General features: G+C 45.3%; 1 protein-coding gene across 2 annotated transcripts in view; it reads right to left on the bottom strand.

Moving 5' to 3' along the window:
- Positions 1 to 21,870, bottom strand: part of CELSR3 (cadherin EGF LAG seven-pass G-type receptor 3) — a 631,136-nt gene that overhangs the window by 245,640 nt on the left and 363,626 nt on the right. For both annotated transcript variants that reach the window (XR_011198602.1, XM_069206219.1), the window contains exons 4-7: positions 8,881 to 8,996; positions 6,810 to 6,898; positions 4,214 to 4,371; positions 2,077 to 2,240 (exon numbers count right to left, since the gene is read on the bottom strand). Coding sequence is in view for 1 of the 2 variants with exons in the window: in XM_069206219.1 (XP_069062320.1) it covers positions 2,077 to 2,240; positions 4,214 to 4,371; positions 6,810 to 6,898; positions 8,881 to 8,996 (527 nt within the window). In the remaining variant the exon portion in view is untranslated. The remainder of the gene's footprint in view (positions 1 to 2,076; positions 2,241 to 4,213; positions 4,372 to 6,809; positions 6,899 to 8,880; positions 8,997 to 21,870) is intronic.

Genomic DNA, 21,870 nt, shown 5'->3' with positions numbered 1-21,870 from the left:
TTGCCAGTCATTGGTTTGAAACTCTGTCAATCATGTCTTACTTCAGCTCAGAGACATAGGGCCTGATTACAACTTTGGCGGAGGGAGTTAATCCGTCCGAAATGTGACAGATATCCCGCCCGCTGTATTACGAGTCCATTATATCCTATGAAACTAGTAATACGGTGGGCGGGATATCCGTCCCATTTGGGACGGATTAACCCCCTCCGCCAAAGTTGTAATCAGGCCCATAGTTCTCTCTCACTTATTGCTATGTATCTTCGATGTATCTTTATTGCTATTGGCTGTTTTGATGTAACTTTATTGCTACTGGATGTTTTGATGTATCTTTCAGCATCCATTCAAGTGCTTGCAAAGGACCGCATAAGGGACTATTTTACCACTCGAGGTCTCCCTGTAGGCTCGTCAGTGCTCACCACTCTTGTGTCCACTTTGTTAGCTCCTCCAGGCATCCTGTGAATCTACTGGCTCCTTCTTCCTCCCCTCTCTTTACTGTGTGTCATGCTTCTGACTGGCGCACCCCATGTCAGTCTGCATTTACTCTTCCGTTCCCTCTTCTGCGTCAAGGTTTGTTCCTTCCTCCTCACTCTTTAACTCGCGCCTTGCTCCTTTCAGCCTGCTTCCCCCACCCATTTGTCCCACCACTGCTTCCACCCCACCGTCTTGTCTTCCGCCAACTCCATCCCCACCACTGCTTCCGCATAATCCCTATTCTCTTCCCCGCAACCCGCCCGAATTACCACTCAAACAGGAACAGGAGGAGAGATGGGGGGGCAGCCTCCAATTCTGCCAAAACTTCCTTCTCATGGAAGCAAGAGGCAGCCTGCATTGAAGGCCCACTTGCCTTGTCACAGTCCTCTTTTTGTTTTTATTTGAAATGAAGCTTGTGTGGGAAGGAGCCTTCATTGTAGTCCATCATTGGAAAAGGTAGGGCAACTTTAATGAAAGAAAGAAGTCGGGCAATAAGTGGGATAATCTGTCTAGTGTATAGGTGAATCCCAAAGTGATAGTTGCTCACTATCACCAAAAAGATAACATTGAGATAAACTAAGCAAAGAGGCACCCCCAAGTAAAAATTACAAATCAGTTTCTTTGAATTGCAATATTAAATGTATTATCAGTATATAAAATGATTTTTAACATGAATTGCAAAAAATGTTTTCTGATGTTTATTCATTAACATCTGATTAGACATCCAATATACACAATAATTAGTGGATTCCTGGAAATATATAATTCATTCAAGATTGCATGTCAAAGTATTAAATATATTATCAAAAGGTAAACTTCACAGATCCATAACCAGAAAGAAAAACAAAAATAAACGATAATACAATAAAATTGGTCCTCAAAGGAAAATCAAAATAATAGTATCTTCAAACAGTTTAGCCACCCAAATCTTATTATAAAGGAGGCCAGTCTACACGCGTTTCGTGACTTCTGTTGCTTTTTCAAGGCTAAAGACAAGTTAGAAGTCTCATCCAAATGATATTCCTTTCACATTCCCTGTGTACAACCTCACAGAGAACTTAAGTCAGATGCCATAATTCCCATGAATGAGACGTGTGCAACATCAGAATAATGCAATGCTGTGCTACACTGAAGTAATGTTAAATTACTCAGAACATCCCCAAGACAAGATATTCATCTTTCATTACATGATCACAGCGTTCCTGCATAGAGGGTCCCTCTTTCTCAGTTTATCTTAGTTTATTCAATCTTTAATAAAGGCCTCCTTATCACCTGTGATTCAGTTCACACCGAAAGAAAATGAGGAATGTAAAGGAGACAAGAAGCCATTAACACAGACCGCCTTTTGTTTCTTAGATGGGTCTGGCTTTGATGTTTTTACGCTATGTTTCCATGCATTAGCACATTAAACTGGACCTACTGGCTTTGTCAATACTTGTTTAAGATAAAATGGTTCTGGAAGTTTGGAGATATTGGCTTTGGCTTATGACTCACAGTTACTTAAGGTCATTTAATTCTCACAGGTGCCACACCTAGCACAGGAAGTGGCGTAATGTTGCGCCAACTCAATAAGTGTCCCACCCGAGGTGCTTCCTTCCCCCTTACCTGCGGATGTCCCATTGTTGGCGATGTAGGAGGCCAGGTCGATCTTCTTGCTGTCGATGTACAGGTCTCTCATGCACCCCACAAACTCCTTGTGCACAACCGGGAAGTTCTCAGGTAGGTTGGGGACGCCGCCGAGGAGGAGGGGGCCTGTCAGGTCCAGAGACCTGGAACAAGAGAAGATCTCTGAGCTGTGACACTTAGAACCAGCCTCTGCTGTACAGGTCAGCCCCAGGAACACACAGACCACCTCGAACTACAGGAAAATACTTCTACCTTTGAACTACAAGCTAAGTTATATTTCGTCATAGCAGTGTCTGAGTGTTTTTAGCAGCTGAGCAGAAAATACAGCAAAAATTACCATGGACATAAACATTTTTCTATTTGTTATTGTTCTGTCCCCTGTACTGCCAACAGGTTCAGGCTTTTAGGTTTAAGGACGCTATAACAATTGTGTTAAGACCTGGCCTACAAAGTCCAACATCGAAGCTCACATCTCTACAACTGGTACAGAGGACCCCAGTGTAATGTGCTGGCGTTAAAGTCATGGTCCATCACTAGCAGGTATAGGGAGCTGGAGGTCTGGCCTCACCCACAGGGTAACCAGCAGCATCCTGTAGATTTGCAAATCTGAGTGTGTTGATGAAGTGTTTCAAGTTGGTATACCAGATCACGCCTGCTGACGTGCAATAACTACAGATGTGTTACGCAATGGGATGTCACACTGGTTTGACTACAGACATGTTGATCGCAGTGTCTGACATGCAAATACTAATGCACAGATGCAGTGAGTTGAATAGGAGGCACCATATCCCACATCTGACCGACAAGAAGCCCCCTTAGTTAAACGCTGCTGCTGATTTATAGCTTAACCTGCAGGAGACAAGCTTGAATGCCAAGTCATCCTTTCATCCTTAGGAGTTCAATTCAGTGGTAAGATTTGTTATTGATATAGCTTAAAAATGGCTGAAACCATGATACGAAGCTCCATGGGAAACAATAATTTTGTAATCCGATCGAATGCTGGAGACCGCCTTTCCAAGTCATCTTAGGGGCTGATGTACAGAAGGAGGAGCTTCTGTTTGCATGATGGGGTTGGTCTCTAAACATAAGAGTGTTGGCAACTAGTCCAAGTCTTCAACTTCACACCCTTGGCATGAAGGCATCGAGCGTCTATGTGACCACTTCTGGCTTACAAAAGTTTGGAGGTGTGGATGGAATGTGTACTTCTTTGTAGCATGGACACAGAGTGAGTATTACAACCGTTCATCCGAGGCACTAATGCTTTCCAGGAAGTGGGTAACACACAACCATACTTAACAGATTAATTCATCAGTGATTTCTTAAGCACTGAAGTGTAGTGTTAGGATGGCCCCTGCAGAGCAGACTCATGGTGTCTCTAGGAGGATGTCTGTAAGGTCCTTCTGGTTTCATGTGTAGCGATGTGATTCACCCAAGTCTTTCCAATGCCTTTAGTGTCTCAGTTGTGAGCAATACTACGTGGCTGGAGGCTGCTGACACATACCTATTTGCTATAATGCACCAAACGATCACAAAATGCTAAATTTAGGATTAAAGGTCACATCTGAGCTGATCCAACCTTCTATTGCGCTGCACAATCTTGACATAGACTCTGAATTGTCTCCAGACTCACCCGTGAGTGATCAGCTCTTTCCCTTGTTTTCTAGTGTTCCTTGCAACTAGAGCAACTGGGCTCCAAACTGGAAGGTGGCTAGAACTGTTTAGAAAGGTATATACAAGGCCTCTGATAATAATTGCTTGCTTCTAGTCTAAAAACTACCTGGTTAATTCAGTTCAGACTCCTTCGGACTACCCCATATTGACTTTTTCTAGTCGAGGACTCCAGTGAAGTGAATAGGGTCCCCAGTGGCCCTGGATCTCAGGGTAGACATGTGTTCCTTCATTGGCACTTGATGACGCTAGAACTATGGCTAAGAACCTCACAGGCTGGACTTACCTGCGCTTCCCTGGACGTCTGAGGCAACCATAGGTTGGGTCCAAATACTTACACCCAACAGAGAACAAAAACCACTCCACAGCCCAGCAGGCGCTGCGCGCCAGTGTGTTGCCGTACAGGGCCCCGCCATCATGCTGTATGGTACCGCTAATGCCCACTCACTTCTTGGAACTGGACTGCACGCCCTCTGCTGCGCACGAGTAATTTGTACTCTCTCTAGCGAACTGCAGAGCAACAGGCATGTCACAGTCATCCACTGCCAGGATGGCCACCTTCTCCTTGGATGGGCCTTGGGCCGTACCCATCGAGCCGAGCTTGGGCTGAAAGAGAAAAGACAAGGCGTTAAGGAGCTTCACCAATCTTTTGAATCTCAAGGCGCAAACACAGACTCTTACCAGGGCACACAAGTGAAGAACATACCACAGGTGGGGTCTCCAAGTGCTTTACAGTACATACCGATAATTTAAGTCTGATTCACAAATTCTCTAGTGTTTCTTGCTCTTGGAAATAAAATAAAAAAACATGCCTTTGGCAGGAGTATGAACATAGAGAAAGATTTTTGGTTAGGACTTAAATATAAAAGTACATTAAAAAACTTCCAACAACTCACCAAAAAGAACTTAGTTACAGTACTCCATCGACCAGTTAAAATTCACAGAGCTTCAAAATGTGGATTTCGATTGGATAGCTGCTGGCGCCCTTGCCTCCTCCTCAACCCAATATAAAACATTGTCATCTTGTGGCAGTGGAGAGAAGTATACACCAATCATCCTCCAATCACTGGCCTACTCACTTGCTTCATCGTAACATACACTGCTCCCCTCAGTGGCTTGGCAGAAAGGCATGTTTGAGAAGAATGAGAAGAATATCTGATGTCTCAACACACATCACCAGGACTCCACTTCAGCAAAGGATTGTGAGGTGCACAGGACATCACATGGATGGAGGTCCAATTGGAGTTATTGGGAAAAAGCAAGCCCACCATCAGAAACTGCAGGAAATGGCACAATGCCCCCTGATGTTCTAACTGAGACCTCACTTAGAAAACTCTGCAGAGCCCTCAGCCTTGCTCACATGCCCTGGTTCTGCTGTCGAGCCCTATGTCTTCCTGCCCTTGTGATGGCAGAGGTGCACTAGGTGAGAAGATCTGTCACAAACTTGAGTTTTTTACCTCAATCTACGACAAAATTGACTCCAGAATATCGATTTCCACTATTTCACCAAGATAAGTACATGTAGGTAAGTATGGATATACTCTAACTGCAGGCCTGCTTGCCTTAAGAAGTCAAATACAGTAAATCTCCACTTACCCATTGATACTTACCTTGATAATATGTTGGAAGTCGATTTCCGGAGTCAATACTGTTGCAGGTCGACATTTGTAGCTCGATATTCTAACATACAAAACAGGGTGAGAATGAAAACATTCCTGCCTGCCTCTGGCTCTTAAGATGGTACAGGAAAACGCGCTGAAAAAGCACAATATTCAGTGGTCCATGCTTCAGGATCTTCAGATGGCAGAAAGGCGGTGGATGGGAATGCATCTAATTCTGTGCCCCCTGCTTAAGGCCTAACAATGGCAGGCACCACTGGTGCGAAGGGAGGTGATGTACTATTGCTTTTGCCGTGGGCACCAGCATGCCAGAGACGCAACGAGTGAGCATGGAGACCACTGCCTATGTCTCCATTCTCCTGCTTTTATGGCGGTGGTTGGGGCAATGGGTGAGAAATCAGCCCGCATCTCGCTCTCACGATGGTAGGCAGAAACTGGATGATAATGCAGGTTGGCACAAGCACCTTTTATGCACAAATATCACATAAAGTCAAAAGAACATGTTAGATTAGTAATATAAGTGACAAATAGGTTTGAGAGAGGTAAAAGGTGGGGTGGGGGGGCGCTCTATAGATACCTGTGAAAAGCACCATCCAATAATCATTTGTGACCAATTCAATTTAGATCTTTTTCAGGCATTAGAAGGGCATAGTTCTGCTATTGCGTACCTACCCACTCCACGCTGTCGAGCAGGTTGGCATAGGGATGAATCTACTGTGGTAAATACAAGGTCTCTTATTTCCAGGTGGACCCACTGAGAGGTAAAGTCTACACATTGGCCTGCTCATGGTTGGGTGCACAGGGCAGCTCCTCTATGCTAAAGCATGAAGGTAGATCCCACAGCACTGCAAGTGCTGCAATAGGTTAAACATTTTGTCATTCTACTGCCCCGAAAAGCCTTCTATAGGTGCACAACTTTTTGTGATCCACTGTGGAAAGAGCCAAGAGAAGCCAACATTGAGATAAGGAGTTGACGGCCATAGGCTCACTTTCCCAATGTAAGTTTGCAGAAGCGATAGTTTTAGACATAGACTTCCTAAACAGACAGGTTTTCAGAAAATTTCAAAAGAACCCAGGTAACCTCAGATACAACACTTCCACCATTGGGAAACAGTTCATTTGGCCTTTCTTCATTTCTGAACCATAAACAAATTTATCTAATGCTGCTGCTATTTGTGTGCTTGTAAGAGTGTTTGTAATTATGACTCAAACAAATGCTATATTATATTTTGTTAATGTTAAATGTATTTTTATTTTAATGCGAACAAGCTGCGTACTTGGCAAAGATTTATTACGATGAAGCAATCTCCTGATATCTTCAGCAAAACAAAACAAAAAGATTGGAAAATTATGTTTAACATGGAGATTTTGGGAAACCAACTTGCAAAGAGTGGTAGGAGATGGATTGGCATTAATCACTCCTACCTTGTTGTAGTAGCGAAGCTGCACCGTGTGCCACTGGCCGTCACTAACGCCACCAGGAAGGAATGGAGACACCAAGGTAGTCGATTCGCCTGTAAATGACATTTCAAACAAGCAATCATCAGATACATTGGAAATATGTCTCTGTTAAGCAAAGCCTGAGGCATGGACATAAAATAATGCTTTTAGTGCCTAAATACTACCATAAACACTTTCCAATGGTACTGGAAGCTCTTCTATACAATGAATGAATAAGTGCACTTCTACACCCTAAACTAGAGACCTAACAGCTGCCTCATCAAGAATGAGTTAAAAAGAGTCAGAGATCACAAAGGTAAGATCACTCTACTAGGCAATCAGTGCATAATGCTGATCCCTCTTCCTACCACACAAGTATTCACAGCACTGATTAGTACTAGCAAGAAATGCACACAACACCTACATTGCTACACTCCATCTCCAAGAAGAAAATAACAAAGACTGCAATATTCAGTACTGGGTATCAGCGGGGGGTTTCTGCACAGTGAGTGACAGGGAGAGCTGAAAATACAGTGACCATACCACCATGGAAGGGGGTGAAGAAACAGAGCTCAGTAACAAAGCGGTTTGTCTAGTTCTGCACTATACTGCACGATGGGGCACAAGAAGCACAGTGCAGTCAGAAAGCATGCCATTGCCCATTCTGTAGCTGTACCGAGATGTTATTAACCCTACAGTCTGAGCAATACAGATAGTAATAATCACCACTGGCGTAAGCCACCATGAAACCTTACTTCACCAAATAAAAAAAAAAGGAACAGAGAGAAGGCATGAAATGGTCTGCAAAAATCTAGGCTGGCTTCCAATGGGTGCTAAGTCATTAAACATCCCTAGCCACACCTAGGGAGGTACCGAGGCATGAGGTTAGAAGGTGAAAAGGGAAAAAGAAAAGGCAGCCCTTGGATGGCTTCCAGTAAGTGCCCAGTCTTAGACCATTCCTACAGAACCCAAAGTGGGACACATACTGACACGTGGTTAGAACGTGGAAGGGGGGGAAAGTAGCGACTGGTTTATTTCCAATGGGTGCCTAATGTTGCACCACTCCTACATAAGCCAAAGTGGGATATGTACAGATGCATGTGTTTAGAAGATGGAAGGGGAGAGAAGCAGCCATTGGTTGGTTTCCAATGGATGCTTAGTCATGGAGCACTCCTACACAAGCCAAAGTGGGGTAGATACTGACGCATGCAGTAAGAAAGCAAAGGGCAGGATAGCAGCTATTGGTTGGTTTCCAATGGATGCTTAGTCATGGACCACTCCTACGCAAGCCAAAGAAGGTTAGATACTGACGCATGTAGTCAGAAAGCAAAGGAGAGAAAAGCAGCCATTGGTTGGCTTCCAATCAGTGCTTTTTCTTGGACCACTCCTAGATAAGCCAAAGTGGGATAGGTACTGACACACGTGGTTAGAAAGCAAAGGGAAGGAAAGCAGTCATTGGTTGGCTTGCAATTGGTGCCTAGTTGTGGACCATGCTTACAAAGGCCGAAGTGGGACAGATACTAATGCACATGGGCAGAAGGTGGAAGGGGGGAAAGGCAGCCAATGCTTGGCTTCCAATGGGTTCCTGTCTTATCCATGCACATGAGCAGAAGACAGAAGAGGCGAAAAATAGGCAGTGACTCCACTGTCAGACAGTTTTACTTATGCATGGAATAGATGATGCAGAACCATAATTAAGACACTCAGCATCAAAAATAAAGAACAGCTAAATGCACCCAGGTCATCTGTAGTTGTTACTTAATGTTTACAAAATCGAAATCACAGTACCTGCCTAGATAGTCTTCTTGGCATCTGCGGTTTATGGCCTTTTAGGGTAATAGGACCTTGTACACATGCGTCTCCAATTATCATTAGAAAAGTGATATACAAAGTCAACACAAAAGAGAGATGGAATGACTAACAAACCATATTCCTTGATACCCCTTCCTAAACTTATGCAACATCCTAGAAGTGATAGAAGTGTTCATCACTGTAGTTTTTGCTGCCTTAATTTCAAACCCATACACATTATATGGTTACCATCCTGAGCTCATACCTGTGGAGTACTTCAAGTGCACCTGCCCATCGATGATCTCCACAGCGATGAAATCGTGCTTCTCGTTCAGACGTCCATTGTAAAACAGCAGGCCGCTCCGTTCCAGGGTGGCAAACCTAGGGGCGAGTAACAGATCAGAACTGAGAAGCCCATGGGATCGAGCCTGGGTATATATGAGTGTCTGTGCATGCATGGATAGGGGCACTTGTGCATGCCTTGCCTGATACATCAGTGCTTGCAATTATGTGTGTGTGTGTGTGTGTACACATATGCACACATATATGTGTGTGTGTGTGTGTATATATATATATATATATATATGTATATATATATATACACATACAGACACACACACATAATATTATACATGAGAAGCCTTGAAATGAGTGAGTCATATTACCCCTCCCTCAACAATAGCAAAAATAGAATATCACGCTCTGTGCATTTTCATGTACGGTTTTGCCATGCTGCTTTTTAGGTCGAACCTAGGTAGCGCGCATGTTCGGCTCTCTCGACATGCTGTATTCTACTCTGTGGACGTTAACCATGCCCATATCCCACGGCTGCCCCTCCTCCATCTGCCAGCAGCAGCAAAACTTAAAAAATAAAATGATAATAAACTGTGTTTATTATCGTTTTATTTTTAAAGGGACGGGGCCATGGGGGGATGACAGCCATAGAGTGGAGTGGTGTGCACTCCCCTCAGTGCGCATGTGTGCTTCGCCAGCCGTCTCAGGACGGCCATACACACATGCGCACTGAGCTCTCTCCAACCCGGCACTGTGTTGCCAGGTTGGAGGGAGCAAACACAGGCTCCCAGTCTGTATGGGAGAGCAAAGCCAGGGCACTCAAGCCAATCCTGATGCTGCTTTCATGCCGCCAGCAGCATGAGAGCAGCGTCAGAATTGGCCGCGGGGCAGGCTGGGAGCCTGTGCCTGCCGGCAGTGCAGCAGAGAGCAGAAGAGCAGCGGGGTCAAGGAAAGTTTTTAAAAATGTTTTTTATTGTTTTTTTTTGGGTTCCTATATCCCTATCCTCCCCTCCCTGCCCCCCCGGCCGCTTTGTCCCGTCGCCAGCCGTAATTGGTTTGCAAAACAGAGGGTTCAAAAGTTACTGCCTGCTTCAATGAGAAATGTAACATCTCCAGTGGGGCAATCATTTCAGTTTGTCTGTAACAGCAGCAGAAGAAGGGCTACAAGCCTGAGGTAGTAATCTCACTCTTCGAGTGCCACAAAACTGACTGCAAACGGAGAAGAAAGGAATAGGCTTTACGCTTGATACTATTCTGCACCTCGGTTTTAAACATTTCCAGCGGCAGAGCACTGGAGCATGATGTCTGCCACAAATCCAGCAAACCTTGCAAACAGGAGGAATAGGTGTCCTCGATGGCAAACATGCTGCTCACGTTCAGGTTAATATGGTCTTAATGGGATAAGGTTTAACATTGGTAGTAACACGAGTTCATTATCTGAAGAAAATTGTCTGTAATTCGGCAGACATGCAATTTACCAAGTGATTGGAGCTCAGGTATGCTCCCACCTGCACAACTGGCTGACAAGGACCTCAACACAAATCAAATCTGCGAGGCATCTTGACAAGATCTCAGAACCATTGTTCTACCTCGATCATCGATGACCAAAAATATTCCCAAAATAAGCCAACTCCAACAAAGCACCTCAATGGAACACACCTGAATACATCTTGTGGCAAATCAGTTGTCGCACCAATACAGATGGCTGCCATCAGACAGTTTTTTTTTATTTCCAGAAAAACGAAGCCCTGTCCACTTAGAGGTAACAGAGACGTCTGAGCCTCATTTTTTCACAAACTTGCATTGCACAAATACATGAGGTGCATACGTAGGTCCTCTCGAGATGCATGATCTTTGGATGCTCTAAGACAACTTGGGTCAGATAAATTTCCTGATGCTCAGAGTAATCTTAGAAGCTCTGGAGACTTTGAAGAGCCACAGAATAGTACTCAACTAAGACAATTAGGTAGCAAGGTTTACTAGCAACAAACAAGGTGTTTCTTTAGAAATAATTTGAGTTTCTAATAGGCTATTGACAAACTCTGAGCCCTGCACACTTAGAAACCCAACAGGACATCAGATGACTTGGTTGAAATTCAGAGTTTCACTCAACCTCCTCCCTCAGATGAGAATGCATCTTTTCTGGCAGATACCCAATTCCTGGACTTCACAAGGACTTTCTTCACAGTGTTTCACCCACTCCACTGATACAGATGCAGTAATAGGGTCATATATGTAACACCATGTTAGCCTCTCTCGCGGCCAAACCAGGTTTGTTATCCAGATCCAGAGCATTTGGGACAGAATCCTCAAGGGGTTCTTCATCTTCCTCTTGGGGAGGAACATATCTGAGAAAGTTCTTCATCACTCCCCTACCCACAAATCCTGACCTTGGGAGCTTGGATCCTGTGTCGTAAGAATGTGGACACCTAAACCTTCTAGAAGAGGATCTCGAAATCATGCAGAAGACAAGAAAAGTATCTACCAGAAAAAAGTAAGTACAAAGATATCTGGTTAAGATTCTGCTGCTGGGCTTTGAAGATGAATTCCGATCCATTACTGGACTTATCCAATTCTGACATTTGTCTCCTTCGTGGCACACGTTGGCAGTAAGATAAAGATTCTTGGGATGCAAATCTGGCATCGACAGGGGCTTATGGGGTTAATTCAGCTCAGTTATTTTCAGTGTAAAATGAGACTATCAGGAAGAACAGTGAAGAAAGCAAGCAGTTGTGGGTATCAGTCAGAAAAGCTCACTCAGTGTGGCATCACTAAACAGACACTTGTGTTCTCGAGTTTAATCCCATTTAGAACAAGACAGGTTCCTGCAGACTGGGAGAGAGGCTTGTGAAACCACCCTCCTCTTCAAGTCATTTGTGAAGAGTCAACCTGGACGAATTCTCATGCTTTCAGTGGCCATCATGCTTTGAATGCTAGCTGTAGAGCCCTGATCCGTGTAGGACAATCCATGCTGAAGCCTGTAATTGGCTAGCCTTTCTAAGTGTTGAGTATTCACCGCTCTTTTATAGTGCAAATCTTTCTCTTCAATTTCCTCCTAAAGAAGAAATTCACATGTGAACCCCTCCAGGAGAAAGGAATACACCTATATCTATCACTACACTGAGTAGCTTTGACTAACCTTTGCAATGTTTTACATCACAGAGGGAAGGAGGGAGAGAAAAAAAGGAATTATGTAGACAAACTCAAATCACCAAAGGCACATGAACTCCTGCTGAAAGGATAATACTTTTGTAAATAAAGGCGAGAAAAACACAACCAAATATTAGATATGAAATAAAAACTCTCCCAGTTTTGGACAAAATCAGACTACATCAATCATCACAAAAAAGTCTGGATCTTTGAGCACTCCTATTTTCTGATGTTTGTCCTTCTTTGCCTGCTTACAGTAATCTCATCTTCATCAAGTACCAGGTCATTCAGTTAACCTACTGATGTGCTTGTCTCTCAGGAAGTCATCCTTTCCTGAACCCATCTACTGTATGAGTCATGAACAGCTGCAGTGAGAGCTTGCTTACAGGAAAGCTGATGTCCATGCCCATCCAGGACATGCACTGGTCCCTCCACTGCCTGCCTGGAGGCCCACAATCTGATGCATCCCTACATCTAGTAATGCAGTCACACCACTTCTGTGTCATGGCGTCTGTACAACACCATGCTCCTCCCCTGACCACACTAACATTCTCTTTAACACCTTCCTTCCCAGACACAGGAGCAATGCCCAAAAGATTCAAAAGTAGTATGTCCTAAATGCCCCCTTTGCTAACAGATTGCTGTGACCCTGAAAGGTCAGGCTTCTTCCTTTTCAGATGGACTATTACTGCATCCATCTGGGTTGCAATTTAATTTAACTCTTTATGGATATGAAGTGTTTTTGTCAAGTGAAACCTGCACCCAGCCGGTCTTCAGAGGATTGTACAGAGCCGCAGAGAAGATGTCATTGCATTTACACAGCCCGTTGTGAGTTCTTTGCCTAAACCGACACTTGCTACCACGAGTTTGAGTCATGGCACACCGCAAGAGCTGCCTCAGAGCTAGTGGTTCTCAATGGTATTTAAACACACCTGCCCGTGTGCTCTTCATCTGCAATCAAGAAGCAGACTACATCCCACCTGCTGAAGACCAAACAGGTCACAGTGAGGAGGGATGAATCTCCCTGGGACCACTTCCTCTCCTGTGGATACACAACATGCCCACATCTCTGAGGCCCAGTAGAGCATTAAAGCATATGCCAGGGCTTGTAAGGAAAAAAGGGAATGACTAGATGTACAGAGGGCTCCTCCGGAAAGCAGGCCTCCACGCAATACCTCGTGAGCTGCCGCAGTGTACGTCTGACTAAACAAAAAAAAAAGACAGATCCCTCTAGATGAAAGTAAGTAAAGATTTGGGGCCTGATTTTTAGCCCAATGGACGGGTTACTCTGTCACAACGGTGATGATATCCTGTTCGACGAAACATAAATCCCATGGTATCCTATGGGATACAGAATTTGATGGACGGGCTAGCCATCCCCATTGTGAAGGAGTAACCCGTCTGCCAAAATCTAAATCAGGTGCTAATTCCTCAGGAAAAAGGATCTCCCGTGAAGAGCTTCAAACGAGGGGGTTGTATTCTGGCATCTTCTCAAGACAGAGTGTTCGGCCTCCATGCAAGAATAATTCACAGGGTCAGAGAGCTGAAAAAGAACAGTCATCAAGCAGGAACTATGACTGTGGCTTCCAAATCTTTTGGGAATCATGGAAACAGATTTCCCTACCGACCACTATCACCACTAAAAGGCAGTGGGATAGCTTTGTGGGCTAACGCGCTTGTGTCAGTAAGAGTTTGTATGTGTGTGACCTCAAAGTTGCAGCTATTTTGTACGAAGTATTTAAAATAGTGTAGAACTCACCTCAGGAGGGCTGCAGAGCACTATAGACAGCATCCTTTCATATCAGTGGTAGAACTGAAGCTTTTAGTGCAGTGCATAGGACTAAATTATGTACGTGGTGTGTGTTTGAAACCAAGATATAGCATGAAGGGAAGGTGTGTAATTGGGAGATGTCACTGGGAAGATGTATGCATTACTTACTTCTACACTTTAAAACATAAATATAGAAGGGGGGCACGCTTTTGTCTTGTACTCAACCTACAGCTGGAAAAAGAAGCGCTTGAAGTTGACAACTGTTAGTTACCCCACTCTCCTCGGATCCATCACATCAGTCTTTTATCATTTTCTGAAGACCTTGAAGCACCAACTAAACTGTGCATTTCTTGAGAGCAGAATGGATAAAAAGAATGTTAACTTTAAAGGGCTTCTCTGCATCACATAAGAGCCATCCAGTCCTTGGCTTCTCCCTGACCTGCTCTGTAAGAGGGAAGAGGAGGGGAGGGTGTATACAAGCTCTGCAGTTTCATTGAGGCGCGCGTCTGTGCTATTAGGGATGCTAAACCCAGAGAAAAACCTGACCACAGACATTGCTAGCCTGACTAGAGGTCCCTGGACCCAGCCACCCACTCCAGAATCTCTTTTTAGAGGGATGAAGGACCCCGAACACCCCTCCTGGAGCTACAACCCTAGATGAAATGACTTTGTAGACCGCAATAGACTGATAGAACCAACTGAAGCATTTGCCGGGGGCACATGCCACATACAGCTGATCTACTCTGACTACTGCTTAGTGCTCTGCTGTAAAAAGTATCTGTAGTTGGCTGGAAAATACATTTGTCAGCGAACAAGAGATCTGTGGCACTGCTCTGCACATCTTGACATACAGTGGAAGCATGTGCCAGGCACTGTTGTGAATAGAGGCCACAGTGAAAACTGCCTCTCTGAAGTTTCAATGACATTTGGAGTCCAGGTTTTGCCACTGGTCTATATGTTCCTGTCCCAAATTTATAGTGTCCCTGGTCGTCTGAGTTCACTGTCCAGCCTGTCCTAGGAGCCGAAGTTCAACCTGACCATGAAAGTCTTTGTCATAGCCCAGCTGCAGAAAAGTCATAGCACTTCATTCTCTCTCTAGTTTGCTTTAGTTTTCGCACCCTTATTAAGATTGAAGAGCGGCCTGAACTCTTTCTAACAGCTGCTGTCACCAGCGCTAACAATGTAGATAGATTTTCTCCCACCAAGATCATTTTGGCTGCATTTGTTAGGGCTTCTGAATGGGGTCTTGAAATCTGCAAGGGATGAGTCTTCAAATCTGCAAGGGATGAGTCTACAAATCTGCAAGGGATACGTCTTCAAATCTGCAAGGGGCGGTCTTCTGCAGGGAATGAGTTTTCTAATCTGCAATGCATGACTCTACAAATATGCAAAGGATGAGTCTTCAAATCTGCAAGGGATGAGTCTTCAGATCTGCAAGGGACGAGTCTTCAGATCTGCAAGGGACGAGTCTTCAGATCTGCAAGGGACGAGTCTTCAGATCTGCAAGGGATGAGTTGGCCCTGCAGTGTTGTATGTAAGGACATCCTTCAAGGAGCTGTTTTCGTGGATTTGTAAGAAATGCCCTTGCCTTGGTGCAGAGCCTGAACAGAGTGAAGACTGAGAATGCTTCATAGATGCAAAATACTCCTTCTGAGTGAGAAATGCTGTTCCTCTGCAGGTTAGGGGTCTAAGCGCCCTGTGGAACTTCTTGGCTCTATGTATCTTAATAGATAAGGTTTGGAAAATTGAGCTCCTTGATAGTTCTGGGTCTTGTATTGCCTACTGAAACAATGTCAGAAGACTTTTTGAGCCATCCAAACAGGCCCAAGGCTTCTTAAAAGACCTATTAGGAGTAAATAGGACACAGTTGTCTATATGTGTCCAGAACAATCATTTGCTGCCAGAGTGTGATCCAAACACTTTACAGCAGAGACAAGTAGAGGAAGAGATAGAAAAGCAAGTCTTCCACAGGAGTCCCTATGACAAGAATCCCCATAGGTGGACAGGTAAATGACAAGGTGTAGGAGGCTGGACTGGCTTGTAGTGAGTACCAAGGGGTACTTGCACCTTGCACCAGGCCCAGTTATCCCTTATTAGTGTATAGGGTGTCTAGCAGCTTAGGCTGATAGATAATGGTAGCTTAGCAAAGCAGCTCAGGCTGAACTAGGAGACGTGTGAAGCTACTACAGTACCACCTAGTGTCATATGCACAATATCATAAGAAAACACAATACACAGTTATACTAAAAATAAAGATACTTTATTTTTATGACAATATGCCAAAGTATCTTAGAGTGTACCCTCAGTGAGAGGATAGGAAATATACACAAGATATATATACACAATAGCAAAAATATGCAGTATAGTCTTAGAAAACAGTGCAAACAATGTATAGTTACAATAGGATGCAATGGGGAAACATAGGGATAGGGGCAACACAAACCATATACTCCAAAAGTGGAATGTGAACCACGAATGGACCCCAAACCTATGTGACCTTGTAGAGGGTCGCTGGGACTATCAGAAAATAGTGAGAGTTAGAAAAATAACCCTCCCCAAGACCCTGAAAAGTGAGTGCAAAGTGCACCAAAGTTCCCCTAAGGACAAAATAGTCGTGTTAGAGGGAAAATGCAAGGAAAACACAAATCAGCAATGCAACAACGATGGATTCCTGACTGAGGGTACCTGTGGAACAAGGGGACCAAGTCCAAAAGTTACAAGCAGCTCGGAGATGGGCAGATGCCCAAGAAATGCCAGCGGTTGGTGCAAAGAAGCTCTTACTAGGCTGAAGAACTGTGAATACTGCAGGAACGACAAGGGCTAGAGACTTCCCCTTTGGAGGATGGATCCACCACGCCTTGGAGAGTCGTGCAGAAGTGTTTTCCCGCCGGAAGGACGCCAACAAGCCTTGCTACACGCAAATCGTGCGTTTGGCGTTTTTGGACGCTGCTGGGGCCCAGGAGGGACCAGGAGGTCGCAAATTGGACCTGCAGAGAGAGGGGACGTCGAGCAAGACAAAGAGCCCTCACTGAAGCAGGTAGCACCCGGAGAAGTGCCAGAAACAGGCACTACGAGGATGCGTGAAACGGTGCTCGCCGAAGTTGCACAAAGGAGTCCCACGTCGCCGGAGACCAACTTAGAAAGTCGTGCAATGCAGGTTAGAGTGCCGTGGACCCAGGCTTGGCTGTGCACGAAGGATTTCCGCCGGAAGTGCACAGGGGCCGGAGTAGCTTGCAAAGTCGCGGTTCCCAGCAATGCAGCCCAGCGAGGTGAGGCAAGGACTTACCTCCACCAAACTTGGGCTGAAGAGTCACTGGACTGTGGCGGTCACTTGGACAGTGTCGCTGGATTCGAGGGACCTCGCTCGTCGTGCTGAGAGGAGACCCAAGGGACCGGAAATGCAGCTTTTTGGTGCCTGCGGTTGCAGGGGGAAGATTCCGTCGACCCACGGGAGATTTCTTCGGAGCTTCTGGTGCAGAGAGGAGGCAGACTACCCCCACAGCATGCACAAGCAGGAAAACAGTCGAGAAGGCGGCAGGATCAGCGTTACAGAGTTGCAGTAGTCGTCTTTGCTACTATGTTGCAGGTTTGCAGGCTTCCAGCGCGGTCAGCGGTCGATTCCTTATCAGAAGGTGAAGAGGGAGATGCAGAGGAACTCGGCTGAGCTCATGCATTCGTTATCTAAAGTTTCCCCAGAGACAGAGACCCTAAATAGCCAGAAAAGAGGGTTTGGCTACCTAGGAGAGAGGAAAGGCTACTAACACCTGAAGGAGCCTATCACAAGGAGTCTCTGACGTCACCTGGTGGCACTGGCCACTCAGAGCAGTCCAGTGTGCCAGCAGCACCTCTGTTTCCAAGATGGCAGAGGTCTGGAGCACACTGGAGGAGCTCTGGACACCTCCCAGGGGAGGTGCAGGTCGGGGGAGTGGTCACTCCCCTTTCCTTTGTCCAGTTTCGCGCCAGAGCAGGGGCTAAGGGGTCCCTGAACCGGTGTAGACTGGCTTATGCAGAATTGGGCACACCTGTGCCCAACAAAGCATTTCCAGAGGCTGGGGGAGGCTACTCCTCCCCTGCCTTCACACCATTTTCCAAAGGGAGAGGGTGTCACACCCTCTCTCAGAGGAAGTTCTTTGTTCTGCCATCCTGGGCCAGGCCTGGCTGGACCCCAGGAGGGCAGCTGCCTGTCTGAGGGGTTGGCAGCAGCAGCAGCTGCAGAGAAACCCCAGGAAGGGCAGTCTGGCAGTACCAGGGTCTGTGCTACAGACCACTGGGATCATGGAATTGTACCAACAATGCCAGGATGGCATAGAGGGGGCAATTCCATGATCATAGACATGTTACATGGCCATATTCGGAGTTACCATGGTGAAGCTACATATAGGTAGTGACCTATATGTAGTGCACGCGTGTAATGGTGTCCCCGCACTCACAAAGTTCAGTGAATTGGCTCTGAACAATGTGGGGGCACCTTGGCTAGTGCCAGGGTGCCCTCACACTAAGTAACTTTGCACCTAACCTTTACCAGGTAAAGGTTAGACATATAGGTGACTTATAAGTTACTTAAGTGCAGTGTAAAATGGCTGTGAAATAACGTGGACGTTATTTCACTCAGGCTGCAGTGGCAGGCCTGTGTAAGAATTGTCAGAGCTCCCTATGGGTGGCAAAAGAAATGCTGCAGCCCATAGGGATCTCCTGGAACCCCAATACCCTGGGTACCTCAGTACCATATACTAGGGAATTATAAGGGTGTTCCAGTAAGCCAATGTAAATTGGTAAAAATGGTCACTAGCCTGTCAGTGACAATTTGGAAAGAAATGAGAGAGCATAACCACTGAGGTTCTGGTTAGCAGAGCCTCAGTGAGACAGTTAGGCACCACACAGGGAACATACACATGCACACCTATGAGCACTGGGGCCCTGTGTGACAGGGTCCCAGTGACACATACATATAGGCCACAAACCTATGAGCACTGGGGTCCTGACCAGCAGGATCCCAGTGACACATAACAACCATACTGAAAACATGGTGTTTTCACTATGAGCACTGAGGCCTGGCTATCAGGATCCCAGTGAGACAGTGAAAACAGTGACAAACACCCTGACATACACTCACAAACAGGCCAAAAGTGGGGGTAACAAGGCTAGAAAGAGGCTACCTTCTCACACAACCCCCCCCCAAACGAAGGACAATAAGGCTAACCTTGGCCAGTTGAGACTTTATTGTCTAAGTGGTGATAAGTAGAGAGTAGCTCTGCAATAGACTGGTTACTCCCTTTATCATCCACTATATGGTTACTTCCCTGTGGGGATGTAAACCACCCTGTTTGAAGTTTTTTAGCTAAGCAACAATGTGAAGATGTATTTTCAGAGTTTCTATCAGTAAGTTTTAGTTTAGAGCAGTGGGAATTGTCCACTGAACCTATTTGTAGTGATGGAAATGCCAGACAGGGATGCTGTCTCAGAAAAGCCATAGCTGGGCAAAAACTTTATCCATCTGGCTGGAAGAGAGAACAGTGATGCTGTTTCTCTTGAGTTGGAGCAGGGCAGGGATGCTGTCCTATGAGCTCCACACTAGGGCAGGGATGCTGTCCTAAGTGTTGTGAGGTAGTGCAGGGTTTCTGCACTAAAGTTTCTCTGGAAGGGTTGGAGGGATGCTCCATGTTAACTAAAATGGTGCTGTTTTTCTCACCAATGTTAGTTATCCCACAGAGAGGTACTTCCACCTCAGGGAGTCCAGCTTTGCCAGCTGATGATTCCCTTAGAACAGGTGCCACCCCAGGAGAGGTTTCTCCCACCACAGGAATAGTATCCTGAATGGTAGGGTGGTTAGGGGATACTGTGATACCCTTTTTACCTGTTGATGGAGAGGGATCCTGAGTTTTCAGGCCTTCTCTCCTTTGCTTTTTCATTTCACTTGAAATGAGAGGGAACAATTCCTCAGGGATGCCCAGCATGGCTGCATGGGCATAAAACTCTACATCAGCCCAACCTGAGGCCTCTAGGTCATTACCTAAGAGACAGTCTACAGGTAAGCTAGGTGATACCACCACCTGCTTAGGGCCAGTAACTCCACCCCAACTAAACTGAATTATAGCTAAGGGAAGAAACTTAGTGGAGTTATGGACATCAATAATCTTATACTGTTGTCCAATGATGTGTTGTTCAGGAGGCACTAGGTTTTCAGTCACCAAAGTGAAACTGGCACCTGTGTCCCTGTAGGCCAAGGCCTCAACACCATTTATTGAAACTGTCTGCCTGTACTTATCCATTGTAAGGGGACAAGCAGCCAGTGTGGCAAGGCCAATGCCACTAGGTGTGACAGAAACTGTCTTGGGACTGATTACATCAGTTTCCACTATGGACCCATAAGTGAACCCAACTACACCCTTTGCTTGACTGTTGCCAGCAGTCCCACCACTAGTACCACTACTGCTAGGGGCACTAGAGCTTGATGTATTAGTGGTGGTAGGCTCAGGGGGTTTACCTGGACAGGACTTATCCCCTGGCCTATGGCCTCTGTTTTTACACACAAAGCACCAAGGCTTTTTAATGTGTGCAGGTTGGGAAGAAGAGGAAGAATTTGTTTTATCCCCACCCTCTGAAGAGTGTTTAAGATTTGAAGTGGGATCTTTGGTTTTACCCTTATCCCCATGCTTATCTTGAGATTTTTCACCATCTTTCTTCTTATTGCCATCTTTGTCACCCCCTGTATGAACTTTTCTGTTCACCCTTGTTCTGACCCATTTGTCTGCCTTCTTTCCCAATTCTTGGGGAGAGGTCAGATCAGAGTCTACCAGGTACTGGTGCAACAAATCAGACACACAATTATTAAGTATATGCTCTCTCAGGATTGTGTTATACAGGCTTTCATAATCAGTAACTTTACTGCCATGTAACCACCCCTCCAAGGCCTTCACTGAATGGTCAATGAAATCAACCCAGTCTTGTGAAGACTCCTTTTTGGTCTCTCTGAACTTTATCCTGTACTGTTCAGTGGTTAAGCCATAACCATCCAGGAGTGCATTCTTAAGAACTGTAAAATTATTGGCATCATTTTCTTTCACAGTAAGGAGCCTATCCCTACCTTTTCCACTAAATGATAGCCATAGGATAGCAGCCCACTGCCTTTGAGGGACATCCTGTACAGCACAGGCCCTCTCAAGTGCAGCAAACCACTTGTTAATGTCATCCCCCTCCTTATAAGGGGGAACTATCTTGTGCAGATTCCTGGAATCATGCTCTTTTGCAGGATGACTATGGGGAATACTGCTGCTGCCACCATGGGTATCTAAACCCAACTTCTGTCTTTCCCTCTCTATTTCTAAAGACTGTCTATCCAAATCCAGCTGTTGCTTCTTGAGCTTCAGTCTGGTTTGTTCCACTCTCAATCTATTGAGCTCCCTTTCTAACAATCTGTCATCAGGGTGGGTGGGAGGGACATTTCTAGATACAGAGGTATGATGGGAATGAACAGAAGGAGACCTGTCCCTTACAGAGGGCACCCTAACAGCTTGGCTACCAGCATAATGTGAGATCACATCATCAGTATGGTGTGATTCAACCTCTGTACCAACTATGCTAGACTGTCTAGTAATGGGCAGGCTGAGAAGTTTCTTTCCTGAACCTTTTCCTGGGGGAGTCCCTGGATCAGATTGAGAACCATTAGCTACTTTTTCTACAGATTGGGCACTTATGGCCTTATCCTGTACTCTAAGCATATTAATTAACAGTTCTAAGGAAGGATTCTTCCCTACACTCAAACCTCTCTCTATGCAGAGACTCCTTGCTCCTTTCCAGCTAAGGTGATCATATGCAAGTTTGGACAGTTCAACATTTTGGCCTGTGCCAGACATTTTTAGAGAGAGTTAAAGTGATAGACAAAGAGAAAAAAGTTTTCAGAACTTTTTGGAAAGACAGAAAAAAACTTTTTAAACTTTTAAGAACTTTTTGAAAGTTTAGTAGTACTTTTCAGCACTTAGAAAAGAGTGAAAAGAGGAAATGCAAAACTTTTTGGCTATGTGTATATACACTGACCTTGTT

Source organism: Pleurodeles waltl, chromosome 9 (assembly GCF_031143425.1).
Source record: "Pleurodeles waltl isolate 20211129_DDA chromosome 9, aPleWal1.hap1.20221129, whole genome shotgun sequence".
NCBI lineage: Eukaryota > Metazoa > Chordata > Amphibia > Caudata > Salamandridae > Pleurodeles > Pleurodeles waltl.
Note: the sequence above shows the minus strand (reverse complement) of the source record. Positions and strands in the feature narration are given on the sequence as shown.